Source organism: Pipistrellus kuhlii, unplaced genomic scaffold (genome assembly GCF_014108245.1).
Source record: "Pipistrellus kuhlii isolate mPipKuh1 unplaced genomic scaffold, mPipKuh1.p scaffold_m20_p_4, whole genome shotgun sequence".
NCBI classification, from domain to species: Eukaryota; Metazoa; Chordata; class Mammalia; order Chiroptera; family Vespertilionidae; genus Pipistrellus; species Pipistrellus kuhlii.
The window spans coordinates 38,610,793-38,633,772 of record NW_023425540.1 but is presented as its reverse complement, the minus strand read 5'-3'; the positions used below and the strand labels follow the sequence as shown (position 1 = coordinate 38,633,772).

The window sequence follows — 22,980 nt, the reverse complement described above, 5'->3', positions numbered from 1 at the left end:
GTCGTGTCAGTTCAACTATCACTCTGTTGACCATTGGATCGTATTGGAACTCAAGAATGCTTAATCCTCTTCCTTGTCTGGAGTCGGGGCTGAGGTGAGGTGGGAGATTTTTTAAAAGGAATGGATTGTGTTATACGCCTCTAAAGCAGGGCTTAAGCCCGAGGGGGTTGATTATTTTGGGGTGTGGTTTTTAAGTTTCAGTGAGGCTGTTTCTACAGTCTTAAAATAAGTCTACAATTATCTCTTGACACGCCGGCTTTCATCAGTGTGGGTTTTATTTTTGGTTCCATGGGCTGTTTGTATAACAGATGTGAGGGCTCTTTTCTGTTAGAGCTGCTGAGGGCTCTGACCCCACAGAAAAAGCATTGGCACGTACAGGCGTGCCTTCCCCCATTCCCTCCATGCCCCTTCCAAAAAAACTGTTTTTACGGGCAGAGAAATTAAAAACTTAATTTGCTGCTTTCAAAATGACATGTGGAGCCCAGGCGGCATGGCGCTGTGGCTGAGCGTCGGTCGACCTATGAGCCAGGAGGTCACGGCTTCATTCCCTGGTCAGGGCACATGCCTGGGTTGTGGGATTGATCCCCAGTATGGGGTATGCAACTGATTGATGATTCTCACTCATTATTGATGTTTCTCTCTCTCTCTCTCTCTCTCTCTCTCTCTCTCTCTCTCCCCCTTCCCCCCCTTCTCTCTCCCCCTTTCCTCTCTAAAAATCAATAAAGATATATTTTTTAAAATGTGGGAGACAAATGGTTGAATTCTTAAGCACAATTTCTAGCTGGGGACAGGACAGCATTGAGCCCTCTGGAGAAGAGGCGTCTGAGGGGTGGAGAAGGCAGGGCAGGGTGTGGGGACTCTCAGAAGGCGTCCACATGAGCTGCTGTGCTCTCTGCTGGTCCTCTGGCTTTTGATCTGTGGAGTAAGTTATCACCAGTTGTCATTTGCCTTTGAGATGCTAATTTATACTTCAGCAGTTCTGCACAACTTCTCAGCCAGTCTTCCTGGTGGCCCAGGGGTGGGCGAACTTGTCCTGTGAAGAGCTAGCTACAAGACATTTTTGGCTTTGAGGGCCATGTGGTCTCTAGCAACTGCTTAACGCTGCCATTGTAGCGCAGAAGCAGCCAAAACAATGTGCCAACAAATGAGCGTGGCTGTGCTCCAGCGAAACTTGATTTACATAAGCGGGAGGTGTCATTTGCTGAGTCCTGTGTTAGATCTTCAGTGGTTCTGTGCGTGTCATATGCAGCTAAGTTTTCTCCTTCTCACCACGGGGGGAACTTAGTGGCCTAAGCTTTGTGCTGAGGATACCAGAGTATTTGCTTATGCTGCAGATAACTGGGCTGCGTGAACCACATACTGGGTGGGTGGATTGGGCAAGAATAATGTAGCAATAAATTTAGCATGATGTGTTTAACAGTATGCATGTCTTATGCTGTGTGGCCTTTTGAGAGCATGCTCAGATATAGATGATTAGTGTTCTACTTATGTAGCCGAACCAAACCTTTTGGTGACCAGGAAGAAGTAGGAATGGAGAAAATGAGTGTGGGTATTCTGGTTTCCTTGTTGCTGGGTACCCTCAATGCTAAGTCTAATAAGTGGTAAAATGGGAAAGATGCTGGGCCAGAAACTTAAATGCCTGGCGTGTTCTGGTCCTCAGTACTATAGAATTGGGGGCCCTCAGAATCATGAGGTCAAAGGTGATGGTGGAGTCAAATCTTTTGGGGGATATTAGATTCTCATGCCCACCTATGGTGAAAAATAATGAATACTGAAAAGCAACCATTAAAATGCTTGAAGTACCCATGAAGCAGAGCACACATGGTTTTGCTGTCACAGCATTTCACTAAAAGTCAGCTCCCAGTGAGCATGGATTTTCTTAACTTGTTTTATTCACTGCTTGTATCCAACATAGAATGATACCTGTAATACAGCAGATGTGAATGATCAAACTCTTGCTATATATATATATGTTCAAGTGTATTATGTAATATATAGTCCATAATAATTTCACTGGGTTTAAAACATTACTTACAGAAAAGACAGTCATGGCACAGTGTTGAGTTTGCACACACTACACCACTGTATGCCAGGCTTAGACATTCACGAAAAGAGCTGGTTTGGTGCTCTCTGTTTTCGGTTTAAGTGGTTCAAATAAATAGAAAGCTTCGTCTGAGACATTCAGTCCTCCTGTTACAGAAACCTCAGCGTCTCTGTTTAAGTGGCATCCTTCAGCAGGCTTGCTTTCTTCCAGGGCAGCACAATGTCCTTCATTAAATCGTATGTTCTGTGGGTGGAGGTGGGGGTGGGGAATGACCATATTTTCCAGCTAAAACAAAGCCCATACCTCCTTAGGCCACATCAAATCAGCAGACAGGGTCTATCTCATTCCATGGCCCCCAAGCCCCAGTGCTGTTGCCTCTTGGAACAGTTCATACCTTTTGATTGAAATTGACTCTTCATTCTCCTTCAAGATCAGTAAGTGGTGTGGTTCTTCTTCATGCATTCTGCCTTTGATGTTCCTAATTCTCAAAACAGAGGCTGACATTAGCCAATCTCTGGTCCCCTTCTGTGGAAGAGCCCTTCCCACCCCCATAATGAGTCAGTCCTCGGTGAATTGTTTTGTTCAGAATGAAAGCTTGTTATTTTAAGTTCTGTCTAATCACATTGCGGCTGTTTGGTCCCCACGGTGTGGGGCTTGCTTCCAAGATTGGGAGAAGCAACTGTGTGGGGGCATTACGCTCCTGATTTCAGTGGTGTCAGGGTCAAATAAAATCATCGTGAGGAATTTTTGTTCCTCCTATGATTTTAATAACGACACAATGTAGGATTTTCTCTTAAAAATGGTTAGAAACCCAAACAAAAGAGAAGCATGGGTTGTTACTGTTCTTAAATAGTCTTCACGTCCCACCAAGGGTCTCAAAGATAATGTCACTGAGAAACGAGCTTTGGCTGCCTAGAAGCTGTCTGAGGGAAGATGGAAGCTGAAGTTAGCATTCCCATTTCACAGCTTCTGTCCATCGGTGGGTATCAGACAGACCTCACTCTCATGGACACACAGAGAAAAGAGTGTTGTGTTAGAAAGTTTGAGGACAAGTAGAATATCAGAAAGCGGGGAGGCCGACAGACGGAGAGGCTCTTGGTTCTGAAATTCATTTTCAAATAAAGAATATTAAACAGAACATGCGGATCTAGTTCTTCTAGTTTTTATGACATTACTCATGCTGAGCTGCCCAAAGCTATCTTTGCATCTTAGTTTCATTCAGTGCCCTAGAAATTTGATATAATGGAATGGAAGAATCATTGACTTTGTTAATATGCCATATTCTCATCTCTCCCAAATATCACTTTGATATTACGGGAACATGCTTGTCACCTTCCTCTTCTCCATTTCCATATTTATTTGCCTGAGATAAAAGTTGGTTATGGGGCCTAACTTTGATTTCTCCTATGTACACAGATTATGTGGATTTTCTCCTATTCCCATCTTTTTGAATTTAATTCTTTTTTTAAAAAAAAAATATATTTTATTGATTTTTTTTTTTTTTTTTTTTTTTTTACAGAGAGGAAGAGAGAGGGATAGAGAGCTAGAAACATCGATGAGAGAAACATCGACCAGCTGCCTCTTGCACACCCCCCACCGGGGATGTGCCCGCAGCCAATGTACATGCCCTTGACCGGAATCGAACTTGGGACCCTTCAGTCCGCAGACTGACGCTCTACCACTGAGCCAAACCGGTTTCGGCTGAATTTAATTCTTTAAAAATAATAATAATACCTCTTTATTGATTTCTGAGGGAAGGGAGAGGAAGAGCTAGAAACATTAATGATGAGAAAGAATCATTGATCGGCTGCCTCCTGCACATTCTCCATTAAGGATGGATCCTGAAACCCAGGCATGTGCCCTGACTTGAACTATAACCTTCTGGTTCATAGGTCGATACTCAACCACTGATCCACACCAGCCAGGCTGAATTTAACTCTAGATTGATGTTTTGAACATCTCTTCCATGACTTGAGTGGTGACTAGGTCTTCATAAGACAAGTACATATGTGAATACTGTATCTTTCAATATGAATCCTTTGGGAAAGTGAAGAGAGCATCTGTGGAGTTCTGAGATGCTATTTCCCGCCATGTGTAAACCTGAATGCATTAACCAGTCAGTCAGTGGTTCATGTCAGGTGCCTGGCTCCCTTCTCCAAGTTCTTTTTACAAAAAAGTAATACTTCAGAATTAAGAAAGTTTGCTTAATGGGCTTTATGGATTAGGAACTATGGCAAGGACTTTCCAAAGATGAACTGATTTAATTCTCAGGGCAACTTCATGAGGCGGGTGGCCGATTTCTTTCTTTAAATTATTTTATTTTTCAATTACATTTAGCATTTGATATTATTTTATACTAGAGGCCTGATGCCCTCACAGCCTCAGCTTCGTCCGGAAGGTCGTCCAACTGTCCAGTCTAATAAGTTTCAGATATACAGGGTGGCAGTAGTATTTCATAGTATGAGAAGGGACATTGAGGCTCAGGAAAGTGTGTAATTTGCCCAAGTCAGTGGTGGAGTTAGGGTTGGAAGTGAGCTGTTTATTCTTGCTGGTAATTTGTGGCCTTCAGTTTGATTGACTTTAGAGTTGGGAGGAAGCCATGGCCCTCAGGTCTGTACAGAAACAACACAGATGCAGTGTCCTTGGATGCCCAGAGGCATGTTTCAGAGGCAACACCCTCAGCAGGCCCGCCCAGCCCCTTCACCCCACGGTGTGTGTGATGTATATTTTCTTCTTCCAAAACTGGGATGGAGTTTGGAACAGCAAATATTTAATCAGAGCAAATTCTCCTTGCTAAATCCTGCCAGCTTGTTCAACTCGAGGTTCTTTGCCTAAAAATTCTCACTACTTACTGAAAGCTAAATGACTGAGTCACCCGCAGAGCACAAAGCAGGCCTCAGTATCTGGAGCAGGGGTTGTTTACCTACTTTCCTTTTGGATGAAATGTGTCCTGCCACATACTCACCCTTTGATGAGCCTAAGGGCCTCTGGGAATCAACACGGGAGGGCATTTGTGGGGGGTGATTGGATAGGAGCTCCCGCCTCTTAATCAGCATGCTTCCTAAAATGGATTTGAAGAGGAGAGAAGTTGGTTTGAGGCAGGAGGTGGAGAAGAGCCCGAGGTGAAAGGTGAAAGATGGAAGATGAAAGATGGGCTGGTGTAGATGAAAGGGTTGGCGGTGGTTGAGGTGTGTGTGAGAAATTAACTTTGCTGAGAGAGTGGGAGAGAGAAGGGAGGGAAGAAAAGATTCGAATATTACACAGCAATAAAGCCTGTACAACTAAAACAATTGGTCCTTGTTTATCTGAAATTTCAACTTAACTGGACATTCTGGCAACCCTACATGTGTGCTACTTTGTTTGATAGCCTGGTCAAAAATACAGTAGTGTCTTTTTATGCATTGACATCTTGCCTGGATCTTAAGAAAAAAATTGCTGACTATAAAACGTTTGACATTTCTTTATGAAATCTTTCGTGCATTTTTTGCCTGAGGCCGTAGTTTTGAAAATATGTTTTGTTTAGGAAAAATGTGTTTGAGATTTGGGTATAGTCATGGCTGCAGGCTTTTTCTGAGGTGAGGGTCTGGAAGATGAACTCCAATTAAGTTTAGTCTTCCTTTTGTTTATGGAAATCTTAATAGCCTCAGTGATGAGTGTTTCTTTATGATCTTTTCTGGAGAAGAAGCTAAATTTTAGTTTTAGTTTTATCTCCAGTTTGTGTCATTTCCCCCCCTCTGTGTTATCTTTTGTCTTGTGAATTACAGCTATGTGTTTTCAACTTTTTTTTTTCTGTTTTGAAGAGAGTTCAGCTTTGATGTTGATAAATAAGTTTTTAAATCACTGACTAAATCCTTAATGTTCTGTGTTCATAGAAATATACTTCTTGTTCTCATTATATAAGATTTCAGTTCTGATAATATGACTAGGTCTTACTTTGAAACCTTCTAATGGGGCTAGTATAAACCACTGCCAACATTCATCAGGAGATGAGTATGCATAAATAGCTCCAGTGGATCAAGGAAAAACGTAACAGCCAATTCACAAAGAAAAATACAGACGGCCATAAATTTATGAAAAGAAGTGAACCTTACTAGTAATGAGGAAAATGGACATTGAGACCGGATAGTGTTTTTTACCTTTATGTTATTTTTTTTTTTAAATCTATTTTTATTGATTTCAGAGAGCAAGGGAAAGGGACAGAGATACAGACGCTTCAACATTGAAAGAGAATCATTGAGTGGCTGCCCCCTGCTTGCCACGCCCCCTACTGGGAACCAAACCCGCAACTCAAGCATGTGCCTCTGACCAGAACCCTTCAGTCTGTAGGCTGACACTCTATCCACTGAGCCAAACCAGCCAGGGCTGTTTTTTACCTTTAAATCAGGTGTTCAGGTTGGGAACCTGAGCAGGCTCAGGTAGTTCTGGTGGGATATAAACTGGTGCAGCCTTTGAAAGTGTGATTTGACTTTATCTCTTCAAATTTTAAAATGTACATGCTACTTGATTCACTGATTCCATTTGTGGATCTGGAGTCTATCCACATCAATAATGGCACATGTACCATGAGGCATGCACAGCAGTGTTACTGAATCAGTGTTTGTAATAGCAAAACAAGAGGCCTTCCCAGAATGATCAGTGTGGGAATGCCTATCAGATTTAACCTAGCCTTACTCTAAAAGATTATATGGTGGTTAAAAAGGTGCGCCTGTATGTATTAATAGGGAAAGACCTCCACAGCTCATTGTTAGTTATGAAAAAAAATGTTACAGAATAATATATATATATACTATTTTACTTAATAAAGCTGTTTGTGTGGTGTTTATGCTTGTGTGTATGAGAGAAGGAGAGAGAGAGAGAGAGAGAGAGATGTATATGGCACACTATACAGTGTATGTATGTGTGTGCTGTGTATAAGTATGGGATGTGTATACATACATATGTACACACACATTTATGTATGTAAACTAATAAAAATATTCACCAAATTGTTAACTCTCCCGAGGAAAGGACATTTTGGGGGTGGGAATGAAAGCAGTCTCTCACCTTTCATGCTCTATATTTCTGCATTTCAAGAAAAATGTATGTGCATGTATTACAAGTGTGATTTTTACAAATTCTGATGCTGGGTTTCCACATTCATTTGGAGTAAGTACAGGCTGAGAGGTACAGCATGAGCACTGAATCTTTAAAAAAGACTCAGAGGAAACTAAGGAAAAGCCTTGGGCGAGGGCCTTCTCCCCAGGGTTTGTGCCTTCCACATGGGACGTGACGTGTCGCTGAAGCTCTTCACAGCAGCCCCTTTCCCCAGCTCTGACAGAGGACGCTTTTCTCTGTTTCCTCAGATTCCTTTTTACGAAGACATCTGCAAAGGCATTAAAGCCGGGGACACCTGTGAGAAGCTGGTGGGGTACTCTGCGGTGTACAGAGTCTGCTTCGGAATGGCCTGTTTCTTCTTTATCTTCGGCCTCCTGACCTTAAACATCAACAACAGCAAAAGCTGCAGAGCCTACATTCACAACGGGCAAGTCTCCCGCATTCGCTTCCCGGGCCTTCCGTTCGCAACGCAGGCTGGGACCGCCGTACCCGTGGGCCTCTGCCTGCTCTCCCTCCTGCCTAACTCGCTGGCCCTGGTTTTAGGGAGGGTGGGACCCAATACGTGTCCCCGCGCGGTGGCCCAGGAGCTAGAATCCTGTTTGTAACGCTGGTGCCATAATGAGAAAGGCAGTGGAGACAAGAGTTAATTTCTGGTACCGAGACCTTTCCCCGGGTCACTTCCACGCCGGCAACAAAACGAGGCTTCGCACAATCAGAGGCCGCGCGGGGCCCGTCTGATGTTGGGAAAAGGCAGTCTCCAGTCACTTAATTACTTCCCCTCGATTTGGAGAGAACAGTGCCCATGGCAGAGCCACGGCGGGACATGCTTACCTTCTAAGAGGCCTTTTGTCCTTCATTGAATATCATTTAAATACATTTCCTCTTTTTTTTTTTCTTTTCCTTTTTTCTCTGTTTTTCCAGCTTTTGGTTCTTCAAGCTCCTGCTCCTGGGGGCCATGTGCTCCGGCGCGTTCTTCATTCCCGACCAGGAGACCTTCCTGAATGGTACAAATGCGTTTCTGTTCATTTCGTTCTTACCCCATTTTTGTAAAACCATCAAAAGCACAGTCCAGGGTGCCTTTGATATTTTGAATTACTGACTTTCTTGTGGCTTAAAAAGAAAAAAAAAAAAAAAATCCTGACCTGCCTGCACTTTATCCACTCTCCCTACTCCCTATCTCCCCTCTGTTTCCCTCCTCCGGTTCCTTCCCACTCCCTCCCTCCCTGGCAGGCTGTGGGAGGACCTTTCCTTACTCAGCAGCCTGAAGCATTGAAATGATAATTGTAAGGTTATTGGCATGAAGGGAGAATGAAGCGCGTAACATTTGTGTGAAGGTCAGTTAGTAAGTCAGCCTGACCCTACCAGCCGTGCTGGGCCTTGCTCGCTCTGAGTGTGGCTCCGAAAAGCCTGGGCTCCAAACATGGGCTTCTCAGCCTTCAAACCTGCCGCAGCTCCAATGAGAGGAGAGAGGCCTCCCCTTCCCTTTCTTTTTTCTTTCTTTTTTTTTATTAAATATTTTATTGATTTTTTACAGAGAGGGAGAGGATAGAGAGAGTTAGAAACATCGATGAGAGAGTCATCGATCAGCTGCCTCTTGCACACCCCCCACTGGGGATGTGCCCGCAACCAAGGTACATGCCCTTGACCGGAATCGAACCCGGGACCTCTCAGTCCGCAGACCGACGCTCTACCACTGAGCCAAACCGCTTTCGGCCCCTTCCCTTTCTAAGCTTACCCTCCGCGAAGCTGCGGAACACTGGGCTGTGTGCCGTATCGATGGAACACACCAAAGGCAATTTAATACGAAGCCTTTCGTCATAGCCCTTCTTCATATGCGTTAGGGAGGAAACAGGCCTGGATTTCAGCGGTTCGAGCACCGTTCAGCCCACATGAATTCGCTTTCCTAGCTAAGATGGTGGAAGTGTTCCCATTGTGTCAGGCCATGAGGAACAGCGACAGACCTTCAGAGGAAGAAGGTCCAGCTTTTTCAAGATCACACTAATTTTATGTTCTCCTTAAGGAAGTCTTGTCTTTACCTAAAATGCTTGTTAGCTGGTTTTCTCTTTCCGACAGACGTCCTTTTATGTGTTAGACGCAGTGGTCGGCAAAGTCATTAGTCAGCAGAGCCAAATATCAACAGTACAACGATTGAAATTTCTTTGGAGAGCCAAATTTTTTAAAAACTTCTTCTAATGCCACTTCTTCAAAATGGACTTGCCCAGGCCGTGGTATTTTGTGGAAGAGCCACACTCAAGGGGCCAAAGAATCGCATGTGGCTCGTGAGCTGCAGTTTGCCGACCACGGGATTAGAGTAATATCTTTGGGATGGGAAGGGACCTAGCATCCACTAGTCCAGCTCAGTCATGTGTATAGACAGGCTGGAACCCAGGGATGTGACATGGAACCAAAGTAGGGTCTGCGTCCTTGGTCCCCAAGTCTGAGCCTCATTTCCTTACTAGACACCGGTGCCTCCCTATCCAATAAAATTAGAGCCCGTGGCTTTTCTGGCAATGTGTGCTTTTCCTTTTCAGTTGTGGGCCGTGTTGACTTTATGAATTGCTGCGTCTGTTAGAGTACCTGGCAGTTGTAACGTGGAGGTTAGGCTTGGATGCACCAGAGCCAGACTGTCTGGGTTCACCTCCGGTGACACCCATTCCTGGCTAAGGGACCTTGTCAACTTAGACTCTCAGTTTTTCTCATCTATAAAGTGGTCTAATAATACTACGCGTGTGTGGGAATTAAATGTGTCGCAGGTCCAGTAAGCATATAGTAAAAGTGGGCTGTGGTCATTCATTACCCTCTTTCATTACTCGGAACAGTGGTGTCATTCCTTTTGGGGGGGCCTTCTTTTGCAGCCTGGCGCTACGTGGGAGCCATCGGGGCCTTCCTCTTTATCGGCATCCAGCTCATCCTGCTCGTGGAGTTCGCACACAAGTGGAACAAGAACTGGTATGTGCCTTTATGGGAAGCTTCCAAGAAAACTCACTCGTTGACTCAGAGTCTGCCCACAGCACATCGCCGACAAAAGCTCTCTCTGAGTGTCCTGGCGGGAGAGCCTGCCTGCCACAGGGACAGTTTTTGCCAGCATTCTGCCTTTGCTCTCGCTCTTTGGATTTGTTCATTTACTTCTCCCCCATTTGGCTTGTCGATTCTTTCTGCCTTTTTTCCTCCTACTTCATTTCTTCTCACCTTTTGGCTCTTTTTCCCTGCCCTCTCTCATTTGGGCTCTGAGTCAACCAGCAGTGTGACTTGGCCACACTCAGCCCCACTGGAGGCACTTCCCCCCCACTCCCACCCCCAGCTCTGTGGCTGTGTTGAAAACTTGGGCAGGCTTCCTCTTGGGCTTCCAACCTTAGGAGAGAGGAAAAATAATAATACTTTGAAGCTAGAGGTGCCCTTTCTGCAAAGATGCGATGGAATAATTCTCTCCTTTAAAAAAGTGTTTATGTTTGTTCACCACTGCGTGGGTGTAGAAGGATGCCTTTGTTAGGAAGATGTGTTGTGCTACCTTAGAAAGCCAGCCTGTGTTTGACGAACACAGACTCTTTCTATGTGCCCTGGAAGTGGAATTCCTATCCCAGGATAAGTGGGAAATGACAGACTATTAATAACTGGTTTTTATTCTTGCTGAGCTACGTTGAGGAAATGGCGGCCAGACAAGGGTCCAACCCCCTGCGTCCTAAGGGCAACTTGACTCTTTGTGACTCTGGACAAAGCACTTAGACTCTCTGTCTTACTTTACTTACAAAATATGAATGATAATGACTGCCTTTTGTACCCAGTAAGGCTTTTGTTATTTTGTTGGCATCAGATTACTTTATACTTTTTGGGGGGAGGGAGAGGGAAGGGATTAGAAAGTTTTAGATGAATGTGAATTTTATTTTGGACAAAACAAAATATACTGTCTAAATTTTCTCAAAATACTTTTCATTCTGATTATAGTTCTCAGGTTGGAGGTATTCATTGCCTGCCATTTTATTTTGCTATTTTTTAAAGATCGAATCATGAGATGCATTAATAATTTTGTTATTATTATTATTATTATTATTTTTAACCATGGCTACTTTTTAAATTTTTTATTCACTGATTTTAGAGACAGAAAGAAAAAAACATTAACTTGTTCTACATATTTATGCATTCATTGGTTGATTCTTTTAAAAAATATATATTTTATTGATTTTTTACAGAGAGAAAGGGAGAAGGATAGAGAGTTAGAAACATTGATGAGAGAGAAACATCGATCAGTTGCCTCTTGCATATCTCCTACTGGGGATGTGTCCATAACCAAGGTACATGCCCTTGTTCGCAATCAACCTTGGGACCTTTCAGTCTGCAGGCCGACACTCTATCCACTGAGCCAAACTGGTTAGGGCTCATTGGTTGATTCTTTCATGTTCCCTGATTGGGGATCAAACCCACAACCTTGGCATAACAGGATAACACTCTAACCAATTGAGCTGTCCAGCCAGGACAATCATTTTTTTATTATTTGGGAAATATTGGAGTATGTATCCAAATGCTTATGGCCAGTTTCTAAAATGTTGACAGCAAATCGAATACAAGTAGTAATACAGATATGTTTTGGTATTTTTCAAGTCTTAATCTCTAAGATAAGAAAAATTTCTAGTTTTAAAAAGTGCTCATATGTAAGTTTGTGCTTATTTTCTTGCTTTTTATAAAAATAAAAGAAATTTTTTTCATTGATCTCAGAGAGGAAGGGAGAGAGAGATAGAAACATCAAAGGTGAGAATCACTGATAGACTGCCTCCTGCATGTCCCCCACTGGAGATCAAGCCCAAAACCCGGGCATGTGCCCTGGAATTGAACTCAGGACCCTTCAGTCTACAGGCCGACACTATCCACTGAGCCAAACCAGCTAGGGCATGCTATCCTGTTTTTTGAGTCATCCCTGAAACCTAGTAGTTTATATTTGAGGTCTCTACTCCATCTTATTTTGAGGCAGCAAAGTTTTCCTAAAGATAAGTCAAATGGGTGACTATAGTTTTATGTGACCCTAATTTTCTCAACTGTGACAATAAATTGGAAATGCATTGTAATTGATTACATATCACTCTTTCCATGATAAGTCTTACTGTACTTTCACTCTGAATTTCTTATTAGCATGTGTCATTCAAAATTTCTCCTAAAATTTCCCCAAATATTCTTCTAATAAGGAACTTCCTGATAAAATATTAACATCTTCGATACTGAGTCCCTGATTTGCCCACTGAATATCATCTTCTCTTGAGAATTCTTGGGCTTTTTCACTCTGATTTTAATGTTTTGATTGATGCTGAAGCCATTTTCTGGGACTGGTTATCAATGCCAACTCTTAACAGGCTTTTTGGAAGAGCTTTTTTTGCTTTTAAAAACTTTCCAGAAACCACTCAGTCAGAATGGCTTAAAAGCTTTGCAACAATGATGTTGCTGTTTTCCCGGCTTTGAGGCCAATATCCCAACAAAACCCCTTTGTCAACATATTTATAGTCGGTTGGGTGGTTTGCCTAAAATTAGGATTAAGCTAGGAAGCTCACTCATATTTTTATTTTTATGTAAATTCACTTACATAAAAATGGAGTTTTTCTAGAGTTTTTGCTGTGTTTTTTTAAACAGTCTCTTGCTTACAGGTTAGTCTAGAAAATAGACTACTCAGATCACTCTTCATGGAACAACTAAAGTACTTTTCCCTTGTTTTCCTTTTTGTGAAGACGTTGAGAAGGAGAAGGCCGTGGGGGAGGAAGGTGATGGCCTGGAAACCAGGGGGTGTGGACGGTGCAGCCCCTCACTCTCCAGCTCGCTGTTTCCCTGTAGGCAGGTCTCTTGGCCTCTGTGACCTTCATTTTCACACTTGTAAAGTGATGTGTTTGGACTAGATGGTTAGTGTGTTTTGTGCTTTTGTTAAAAGACAAACTGAGGCATATTAAAGACGTTTTAGGGTTTATTTGAGCAGAAAATTGATTTGAATTGACCAACATCCAAGCTAGCAGATAAAAGGGAGCTCCAAGGAGCCGGGCAGAATGAGACCATTATAGGCAGAAGGGAGCAGGAACAAGGAAGTTATACAGGGGGAAGTGGGCCAGTTACTGTAGGGCTCCTCTCCTCTGGGGGATGGATGGCAGAGGTCTCTCAGGCAGATTCCCTAATGGTGTTAATCAGGTGCTTCCTGATTGACTGGTTTAGGATTCTTACTTCCGGGAAAGCCAAATTGCAATTAGGCTGTCTTGGTTTGGTGCCTTAGCATAAAGCACTTCATTTGGGGTCTGTTGTCTTGTTTTTAATAATTCCTAGCTGAAATTTTGTGGGTAGAAGGGTCAATTCCGTATCAAAACTGAAATAAAAAGTAGATGGTATATTCAGGTATTTCTCACAAAGACCCATTTTCTATACTTTTAATTTATATTGTTTAGTTTACTGACCCCAAGCCTGAGCCCAGTTCACTCTCCCACCTGGAAGCTGCTTGCGGCTGTGACCGTGCTCTCTGCTGTGCTGCCTGGTCCTGTTCTAATCTCCAGTGCCTCTCACTGAGTGTTTATTCACAGTGGACTGTGACTGTGGCAGCATCCACACGGTGAAGATAAGTCTCTGCACTCGTTAGAGGGGTTTGTGAAAACAAGATGTCGTCAGGGGACCAGCTGAATCTGGAGCTGCATTACCTGCTAACATGACCGCTGAGTTCTTTGTAGCATCGACAGTCCTTGCACCAAGTCAAGTGCCTGCTGTTTGCCAGCCCCTCCACAGTAGAGCACATGAACAACAATGAGCGTCTATAAGCACTGCCTTTTCTTTGTTCTGAACAATTTCTCTCGCTTGTTAAACCACCACTGATGTCTCCCATCCTTTTATTAATAGTTGTAAACTAGAAAGCACATGTACATGTCCTGCTCTGTGGAGCATACGTTCCTCTGGGCAGGAGGGGGGGGGGGGAGAGGGAGGAGAGATAATCATCTTGATTAATCAAGCAAATAAATAATAGGTACAATGGTGAAAAGTGCTCTGGAGAAAAAGATAGCCGGGGTGGGAGCTGGGGAGAGCGGGCAGGGGAAGGCTTCCTGATGAGGTGTGAGGGCGATGGAGGAAGTGGGGAGAGCCTGAGCAGGGCTGCTGGGCCCTTGCTGTGTGTGCTAAGGAGTGTCCTCTGTGGCTGGACGCCAGCGGTGAGGGCGGGGTGTAAGAGATGACGTCACACTTGGCACTAGGCCAGATCATGTAGGGCTTCTGAGGCCACCCAATGAACTAGAAGGGGACTGGCCCTGGCCGGGTGGCTCATTGGTTGTAGTGTTATCCTGTACACTGAAAGGCGGTGGGTTCCATCCCCAGTCAGGGAGCGTACAGGAGGCAACTGATGGATGTGTCTCTCTCACGTCAATGTTTCTTTCTAAAAATCAATGAAAAAGACATATCCTCCAGTGAGGATAAAAAATAAAATAGAAGGGGCACCGGAGGGACATAATCTAATTTAATCTAAAGATTAGTGGGAGTTGTAGGTGCAAGTCAGGAGGCCAGTGGGAGATAATCCAGGTGAGAGCTGAGGTGGCTTGGAGCTAGATGTCAGCAGCAGTCAGTCTGACACTCTGAGGTTGAAACCAGTAGAATCTGCTGCTGATGGTGGCATGGCGGAGGGGAGCGAGAGCAGCAGGGAAAGACAGAGCCACTGCAGTTCTTTCCTTTAACGCATCCCAGCACCACCACCACCTCCTTCCCCCCACCCCCCACCCCCCACACATAAGGAGTAGGATGGAGTTGCCATTTTCTGAGGTTGGCAAGACCAAATAAGATCTGACCATTGGGAAGTTACTCTGGACCTGTTAAGTTGGCCATACTGATCAGATTTCCAAGCGAGGATGCAGAACCGTTGGATATTATGAGACTGGAGTTGAGAGGAGAGGTTAGGGTTGAAGATTAAACTGGAAATATAAGCATAAATTAACTGTAAGGAAGTTCTCCATATGTTAATAATATCACCCAGAAGGCTAGTGGAGAAACACGTGGGCCCCACCCACACGCTGGTCAGCAGTGCTGACCTTTTTCTACATAATTCATTCTCTCCGTGTGTCATTCATTACTATTTGGCTCTTAGATTTCTCCCCCCCCCCCCCCCCCCCCCCCATTCTCGAGTCTCGTTTTTCTCCTTTCCTTTGCATGCCTTTTATGTTAGAACACTTTTGTGGTCATTGGAGTGCCTGGCTCCGTTTCAGGAATATAGTGGTCATTGTCTTTTTGGCCTTTCCCTCCCTTTTTCCTTTGTCTCTGGCTGCGGTAAGGTTTTCGTCGTTAGAATATTTTAGCTGGGTTGCTTGATCACTTTCCAGTTTTGCAAAATTAGTAAGCAAGTTGCTTTCCCTGAAGGTTTGTGAGAATGTGGTTACAAAGGGCAGTGTGATCAGAAGGCAGCTGACGGTGATTCAAGGCATTCTTCCCATTGCTCCGTCCTCTTCATTTAGCGTCTATAAGCCCTCCCTTTTCTTTGTTCTGAACAATCGCCCTCGCTTGTTAAACTGCCACTAACGTCTCCCCTCCCTTTAATAACAGTGGTAAAGTGGAAGGCATATTCATCTCCTTTAGATTCTTCACTGTACATCCCCTTAAAATGCTTCCTCTCCCCTGGCTGACTTTCTCCCCGTTGGTTTAGTGTCATATTTCCCCTTAATCACACTTGGCATTGCTTTGGAGAAGCAGAACTATTACAGAGCCTGCCTTTCAGAGTGCGATCACAGAGCTGAGGTCTCTCTCTGGGAGAAGTTAATTCGCTCCTCTCCCTGAAGACCAAAGGGGCTTCCGCAGGAGCCGCTGGCTGCGCTGGGGTGAGCACCATGGCACCTCCAGTCTCTGGGTTTATAGGGGCAACGGGAAGCGAGCTCCAGCAAAGAGCCACTTTGTCATAATGCTGCCAAAACCCGTCCCAGGGTAATTCACACTCAGAAAGCCTGTGGACAGTCATTATATAAGGATGAGTACATTTGTGTCAAAAACAGAATCTTTTCAGTATTTAGAGCACATTCTAAGCTTGGACCACGAAGTTTTTGCATATTTACCTGCACCTTCTCGCCTTGACGTGGCATAATCATTGGCGGGTCTCCTGGAGGACTCCGTTCTGATGGGCTTGGGCTGGACAGCATCAGTTAATGGTACCAGTAAATGTCAGCGCAGCGGTGGCCTTGACTGACTTCTCTTCTCTCCCGTCCCGCTCACCCACGTACCGGACAAACAGGACTGCAGGCACAGCTCACAACAAGCTGTGGTACGCCTCTCTGTCCCTGGTGACTCTCATCATGTACTCCATCGCCGCCGGAGGCTTGATTCTGATGGCCGTGTTTTACACACAGAAAGATGGTTGCATGGAGAACAAAATCCTCCTGGGAGTGAACGGAGGCCTGTGTGTGCTGATTTCACTGGTCGCCATCTCGCCCTGCGTCCAAAACCGTAAGCACAATCCCCCCCCCCCCCCCATTCTTCCTTATTCATAGTGTAAGTGTCTTTTAGCAAACCCAATGATAACAATAATTTAAAAAACATCATTCCTTAACTTTCCAAGCATGGATCAGCCATAGGAAAGATGGGACTCCGGTCTCCTCTTCATGCCCCCCACTTGGGCTGAATGTGACCGTCAAGCATGGCTCATGTCAAGAAAGATCTAAACATGATGAATCCAATGAACTAGGAGAAGGATTTTACCATTGTTAAATAATGTACCACAAGGAGCCTTTACATGGAAAGGCCCTTATTGTACATCGAGCTCTTCACTATGTTCTCTGTGCAAAACTTGAATGAGAAGGCTCCGGAAGGAGCTGTTTTCTGGGCTCATCTTTCTCTCGAGGTCAGGCACCAGGGACAGTGCGGTTAGGAAGCAGGAAATCCGATCTCCGCTTGGCCAGCTGCTGGCCTCCCGAGCTGTCTTCATCAGACTCAAGTCCTTCCTCAGCAAAGCCAACAGAAACCTGTGAGCCTGACCGTGCTCATCATTGTTTCAAAGCCAAAAGGAAGAGACATGGAATTTGAAAGTGCTTTAGAAAGTATAGGCATCAATTGTCCTTTGTAAATGACTTCTGATATCTTTTTAAAATATATATATATTTTTATTGATTTTCAGAGAGGAAGGGAGAGGAAGAGAGAGCTAGAAACATCAATGATAGACCCATGGATCAGCCGCCTCCTGCACACACCCCCACCAGGGATCGAGCCCGCAACCCAGGCATGTGCTCTGACCGGAATCAAACCCAGGACCCTTCAGTCCTCAGGCAGATGCTCTGTCCACTGAGCCAAACCAGTTAGGGCGACTTCTGGTGTCTTAAGCCAGTGTGCTGTCTTTGGTTGTAGACAGACTTGTCCTTGGTTTCGAGTTTCCTGTAGGTGTCTTACTCTACAGATGTTTGCGGGTGGGGGGTGGGGTGGGGGGGGCGAGAATTACATGGCATTTAGGTTTCTAGATAGGAAAAGGTAAAAATGGCCAATAAATTTATAGCACCTTGAAACCTTTCTAAAATGGCGAGTTAAAGGAGCTGGTGTTGATTAATATAAAAGCTTTTCTGTACTAAAAATTTCAAGACCGTTATTGAAATTGAGAGTATTATTCTTTCAAGTCACTTTAATTGGTCAGATAAGAATTTCCTAAAACTTTATTAGTATTCAGATTAAAATATCCTTTGGGTAAAATCCCACCTTTTGAAATAGTTATAACATTTTTAATATTTAGTTTAATGCCATTAATTGTTAAGGTGAATCTTATTTCTATGCCAAAAGAGCAGCATCATTAAAGGGTCCGTTTCTATACCTTTATTGGCCATTGTAATTTCATAAATATAATTCTGGAAACAAATTTAACCAGAGAGAAGAATGGGTAAAACCCAATGTTTTCATGCCAGTAGGTGGTGGAAAATTTCACCAAAAAAAATATAAATCAGTTTTATCACCTCCTGGTTACTATCAACGATATAAACACTTAAGTTTAATTTAAATGCTGTAACATAAAAGCCCTCCTCCCAGTGAATGCTGAGCCCCATAACTTTCCTCTTTAGCCTGGACTAGCTCTGGTATGCCAAAGGTTGTTTTTTTTAATCCATTGATGAATAAGAGCTTTTTTCCACTGTCATGGACTGTAAGTATCTGCTGTCCTTATAGAATCAGGAGTCCATGGAGCTCAGAAATAATGATGGTAAGTGTTCTTCTGAGATCTTGTGATATAAGAACTAATGTTGCCCTAGTTTGGTTGCTCAGTGGTTAGAGCATTAGCCTGTGGACTGAAGGGTCCCAGCCTCAATCCCCTGCCCCAGTCAGGGCACATGTGGGAGGCAACCAATCGATGTGTCTCACTCACATCAGTATTTCTCTCTCTGCATATCTTCCCTTCTTTTCCACTCCCTTAAAAAAAAAAAAAAAAAAAATCAATGAAAAGAATATCATTGAGTGAGAATTAACAACAACAAAAATTTTTTTAAAAAAGGAACTTAATATTATGAACTTCAGGGGTACCAGGCAGTATGTTTAAATACAGCTGTAGTTATAAAAATAAAGTGTTGGTAGAGAACTTGGCAGAGCTTGGCACCTTGAAAATAGCAGCTAGGCAGTGTCTAACTCCCTCCCCCCAAAATCTTTTTAGTGTTACCTAACAAACACATTGTGTACCTCTTCTTTCCTTTAAAGGCAGAGCCCAAGTTTGAGGAATCATTTTCACTTGGAGGGTGGAGAGACCCTTTTATTTTTTTTTATTTTTTAAGCAGGTTCTCTATTATTGTTGAAATTTAAAACACTGTCTACAAACCTGTCTCTTGTCATTTTCCAGGGCAGCCACACTCCGGGTTACTGCAGTCGGGTCTCATAAGCTGCTATGTCACATATCTCACTTTCTCAGCTCTGTCCAGCAAACCTGAAGAAGTGGGTAAGTTGGCCTTGTTAGGGAGCATGTGTTTGTGATACGAAAATTTTCATTTGTGGAGGAAGCAATGTGTCCCTGTGAGCTGTTGTGTAAATATGAGGGATGCAGTAAATCAAGAGGAGCTGTGTTCCTCCAGGAGTGGTGTTGAAAGCTGAGTTGCAGATGCTGGGAGTTGAACCCGGGGTCTCATATATGCCAGGCACCAGCTCTTCCACTGAGCTACATCCCCTCACTCGAAATAAATCAAAATATAGAAATGATTAAGACTTTTTCAATAAACCAAGACCTGAAGGTGGGATATGAAGATGAAAATTTCTTCTCTCTAGTCTTCCTGCTCTGTAGGAGAGTCATGTACAAAGGTAGATATTGAGTTTGCTTTTAGGCCTAATCTGCATTTCTCTGCTCTTTTTCCAAGGGATGTTTTTATTTTTTGTTGCTTATTTTGTTGTTGTTTTTTTTTAGTTGGGTATTAATTTACTTTTCTTCAGGTAGTCATTTCTCTGACTGAAACAAATAGTGGAAAAACATGGAAGTGGGAAGCAAGAAACAGGAAGAGATTTGAGCCCAGCTGCACCATTTGCTGGTTGTGTGACTGAATTGCTCATCTTAAATAACATTTATTTATAGAGACAAGAGGGCATGCATGAGCTGTGGAGTTGGACTGCCTGGTAGCCTGGTGCTGCTACTTAAGTAACTTGTACAAAGTTACTTACCATTCTCCGCCTAGACATCTTTCCCTTAAAATCAGAATTTTAATTTAACAAGACACTTAGAGAAGATTACTATTTTATAAGGCAATTTTTAAGAATTCAATTTTTCAAACATAGTAGGTACTAGATAAGGATAAGCTATTATCGTAGTTTCAATGATTATTTGAGAACTAAAAAAGTATATTATATTATACTAGAGGTCCAGTACACGAAATTGGTGCACTCAGTGGCAGGAAGCGGGGGGGGGGGGGGGGGGGGGATTTCCCTCAACCCAGATTGTAAGAGGGTACAGGCTAGGTTGAGGGACTCCACTGGTGCACGATCAGGGCCAGGGAGGGACTCAGGAGGTTGGCCAGCCAGACTGTAGGAGGGCTCCAGGGCATGTCTGGACCATCACGCTCAGTCCCAATCGGCTGGACCCCAGCAGCAAACTCACCTACAAGTTGGAGCATCTGCCTCTGGTGGTCAGTGCACATCATAGCAAGTAGTTGAGTGGCCTTAGCATATCATTAGCATTTTACACCTTGATTGGTAGAATGGACAACTGGACACCTAGTATATTAGGCTTTTATTATATAGGATTATATTATACTAGAGGCCTGGTGAATGAAAATTCGTGCACTGGATGTGGAGGTCCCTCAACCCGGCCTGCCCCCTCTCACAGTCTGGGAGCTCTCATGGTGGGAAGTGACCCAGCGATCAGGGGAAGGTGATGCCCCATCACACCTCTCCTGCTGCTACTGCTGGCAGCGCAAGCTTCAGCCGGCCCTGGTTACCTGAGCCTTGGGAGGCCTTGGGTGGCGGGGCAGCCACCATCCAAGGCTTGCCTGCACCTCAGGCCGGCCCTGGATGGCTGGAGGGCTGAGAGGACTGGAGGACTCTGGAGGCAGGTGCATGGAGTGGCCGGGCCCAGCCTTGCTGCACTCCTGCCGCCCCAGTGGGGCTGAGGGGACTGGGTGCCACCATCTTGTGGCTGTGGGTGCTGCCATCTTTGAGGGCTTGGCAGTCAGTCAGCATATTCCCTCCTTATTGGCTATGGGCGTGCTATCTTTGAGGGCAGGGCAGTCAATTAGCATATGTTCTCCTTATTGGCTGTGGGCGACGGACGCCATCTTTTGCAACAGCATGAGGGTCAATTAGCATATTCCATCTTTATTAGATAGGATTGTATTGTATCATATCATATCATATCATGGTTGGCGGTGGCTGGCCAGGTACTCCCTCCTTTCCCCTGGCCACCTGCTATCACCAGGGTCTCTCTCCCTTCCACAGCTAGCCTCGCCCCCTGGTCAAACTCCTGGAAGAACTCTCAGTAGAGGGAGCAATTTCCACACTACACTTTTATTATATAGGATTCTATTATAAAGAGTTATTGTATAAGCCCCTGAGCCTTGCCAGTGAAAAACAAAATTGAAGGTGTTTTTTAAAATTTTATTTAGGAAACAAAGGCAAAGATAATTTGAAAGGTTTAGCATATGCACGTACTATATGTATGTGTTGTTTTTATAGCTATTTATAGTGCAAAGTGATATAATTGTAGGCCTCATATAAAGTATAGTCTACCCTTGATATAATTTTTTTTTAAACAAAGTTCTATTTTGACTAAGTTTATTTTAACCTAGTCTCTTCAGGACTTTATACCTATATATTAATCTCTGGTTTTAACTTATTGGGGTTTTAGTTAACATAGTTTTCTTTTTAATGACAGGTATCACTTAAAAACAAAACAAAACAAAAAAAACTTTTATTTTTAATTCCAGGTGGTACTACTTAAATAGCAAAGTTCATATTTGGTCAGTTTTTAAGAAAACATTTTTCATTGGCCTAAGAATAAAGATTCCTTTAACCACAGCATACAAAGATATGTTTACTATTTCAAGTGTGAGTACTAGTAATAATTTCAGTCCAACTTCAAATACTTAGAATGTTTGTAAAATGGTTTCTGTCCCTTACTGAGACAGAGTTAGCAATCAGATCTAGATTGAAGACTGTGTTAGACAAAAAATAAACTACCACTGATGGTAATATTACAGAAATCTTTGTTATGTAGCCTCTCAAAATATTTTAAAAATCCAGACAGCCTCAGTAGGTTCCCAGGTTACAGCCTGAAAGGGGTCACAGCCATCCTGTTACTGGCAGTAAAATGACTTGTCATCTGGGGGAGATTGTGGGCAGATAGCTGTTATCTGATACTCGGTTGGTAGTTGAGTGCCCTTATCACACCTTCAGAGAGAGAGTGATCAACTATCTGTACATTATCTCTGTTCAGCAGCTGCCAGGTAAACTGAAAAATGAATCTAAGTTGCCCTGGTGGTTGTAGCTCAGTGGTTAGAATGTCAGCCCAAGCACCAAAGGGTTAGGGGTTTAATTCCAGTCAAGGACACATATCTGGGTTGCAGGTTTGACCCCTGGCCCATACGGGAAACAACCAATCGATGTGTCTCTCTCACATTGATGTTTCTTTATTTCTCTCTCTTATCCCCTTTCTCCATTCCACTCTCTCTGAAAATCAATGGAAAAAAAGATCTTTGGGTGAGGATTAACAGCAATAACAACAAGAGTCTAAGTGTACTTTGTAATATTTGAATAGTGCTGGAATCGGCAGGTCCTACTTGCAGGGTGTGAGGTGGGAGACAGGTGCTTTGAAATAGCCACTGTCTAGTCTGAGTCGAGTTGTACTAACGAGTAGAAGTTCCCAGTGATGAGCCTTTACTCTTTAAGCTACCTGAATTTCCCCCAAGTGAGTGAGTCTGAGTTACAACAGGTTTTTCTGATTTAACTGTGGTTACTTTGTTTTTCCTTTGCAAGTTCTGGACGCCCACGGGAAGAACATCACGATCTGTGCGCCTGCCTTTGGTCAGGACCTGTACAGGGACGAGAACTTGGTTACTGGACTGGGTACCACTCTCCTGTTTGCGTGCATCTTATATTCCTGGTAAGCTGTAGGATTACTTGAGCTCATCTTCACAGACTTTTAATGTGCAGAGAAGAATTTAAATAAGTTTTAGCAGCTGCGAGGCAGCAAAACAAATACCTTCTGAGGAAGAAGGAGAATAGAAATAGTAGGTGTTTGGACTTCATTGGTCTTATGTTTATAGGAGATAAATAAAATAAGTATGTGATACGTTGCCACCCTTTAAAAGACCATTGACTGTTACTTGCTAAAGCATTATTGGACGGCAAGTGAACACAAAGTGAGCTGTGTGCCAGGATGTTTGGAGAACTTGCTCATCCAAGGGAAATACCATTTGTTCTACTTTTGA

General features: G+C 43.6%; 1 protein-coding gene across 5 annotated transcripts in view; it reads left to right on the top strand.

The window, feature by feature from the left end:
• The window catches only part of SERINC5 (serine incorporator 5), a 96,999-nt gene that overhangs the window by 59,346 nt on the left and 14,673 nt on the right, over positions 1–22,980 (top strand). For all 5 annotated transcript variants that reach the window (XM_036408803.2, XM_036408801.2, XM_036408804.2 and 2 more), the window contains 6 exons: positions 7,387–7,565; positions 8,060–8,142; positions 9,994–10,087; positions 16,347–16,558; positions 18,915–19,010; positions 22,526–22,652. In XM_036408803.2, the coding sequence (XP_036264696.1) occupies positions 7,387–7,565; positions 8,060–8,142; positions 9,994–10,087; positions 16,347–16,558; positions 18,915–19,010; positions 22,526–22,652 (791 nt within the window). The remainder of the gene's footprint in view (positions 1–7,386; positions 7,566–8,059; positions 8,143–9,993; positions 10,088–16,346; positions 16,559–18,914; positions 19,011–22,525; positions 22,653–22,980) is intronic.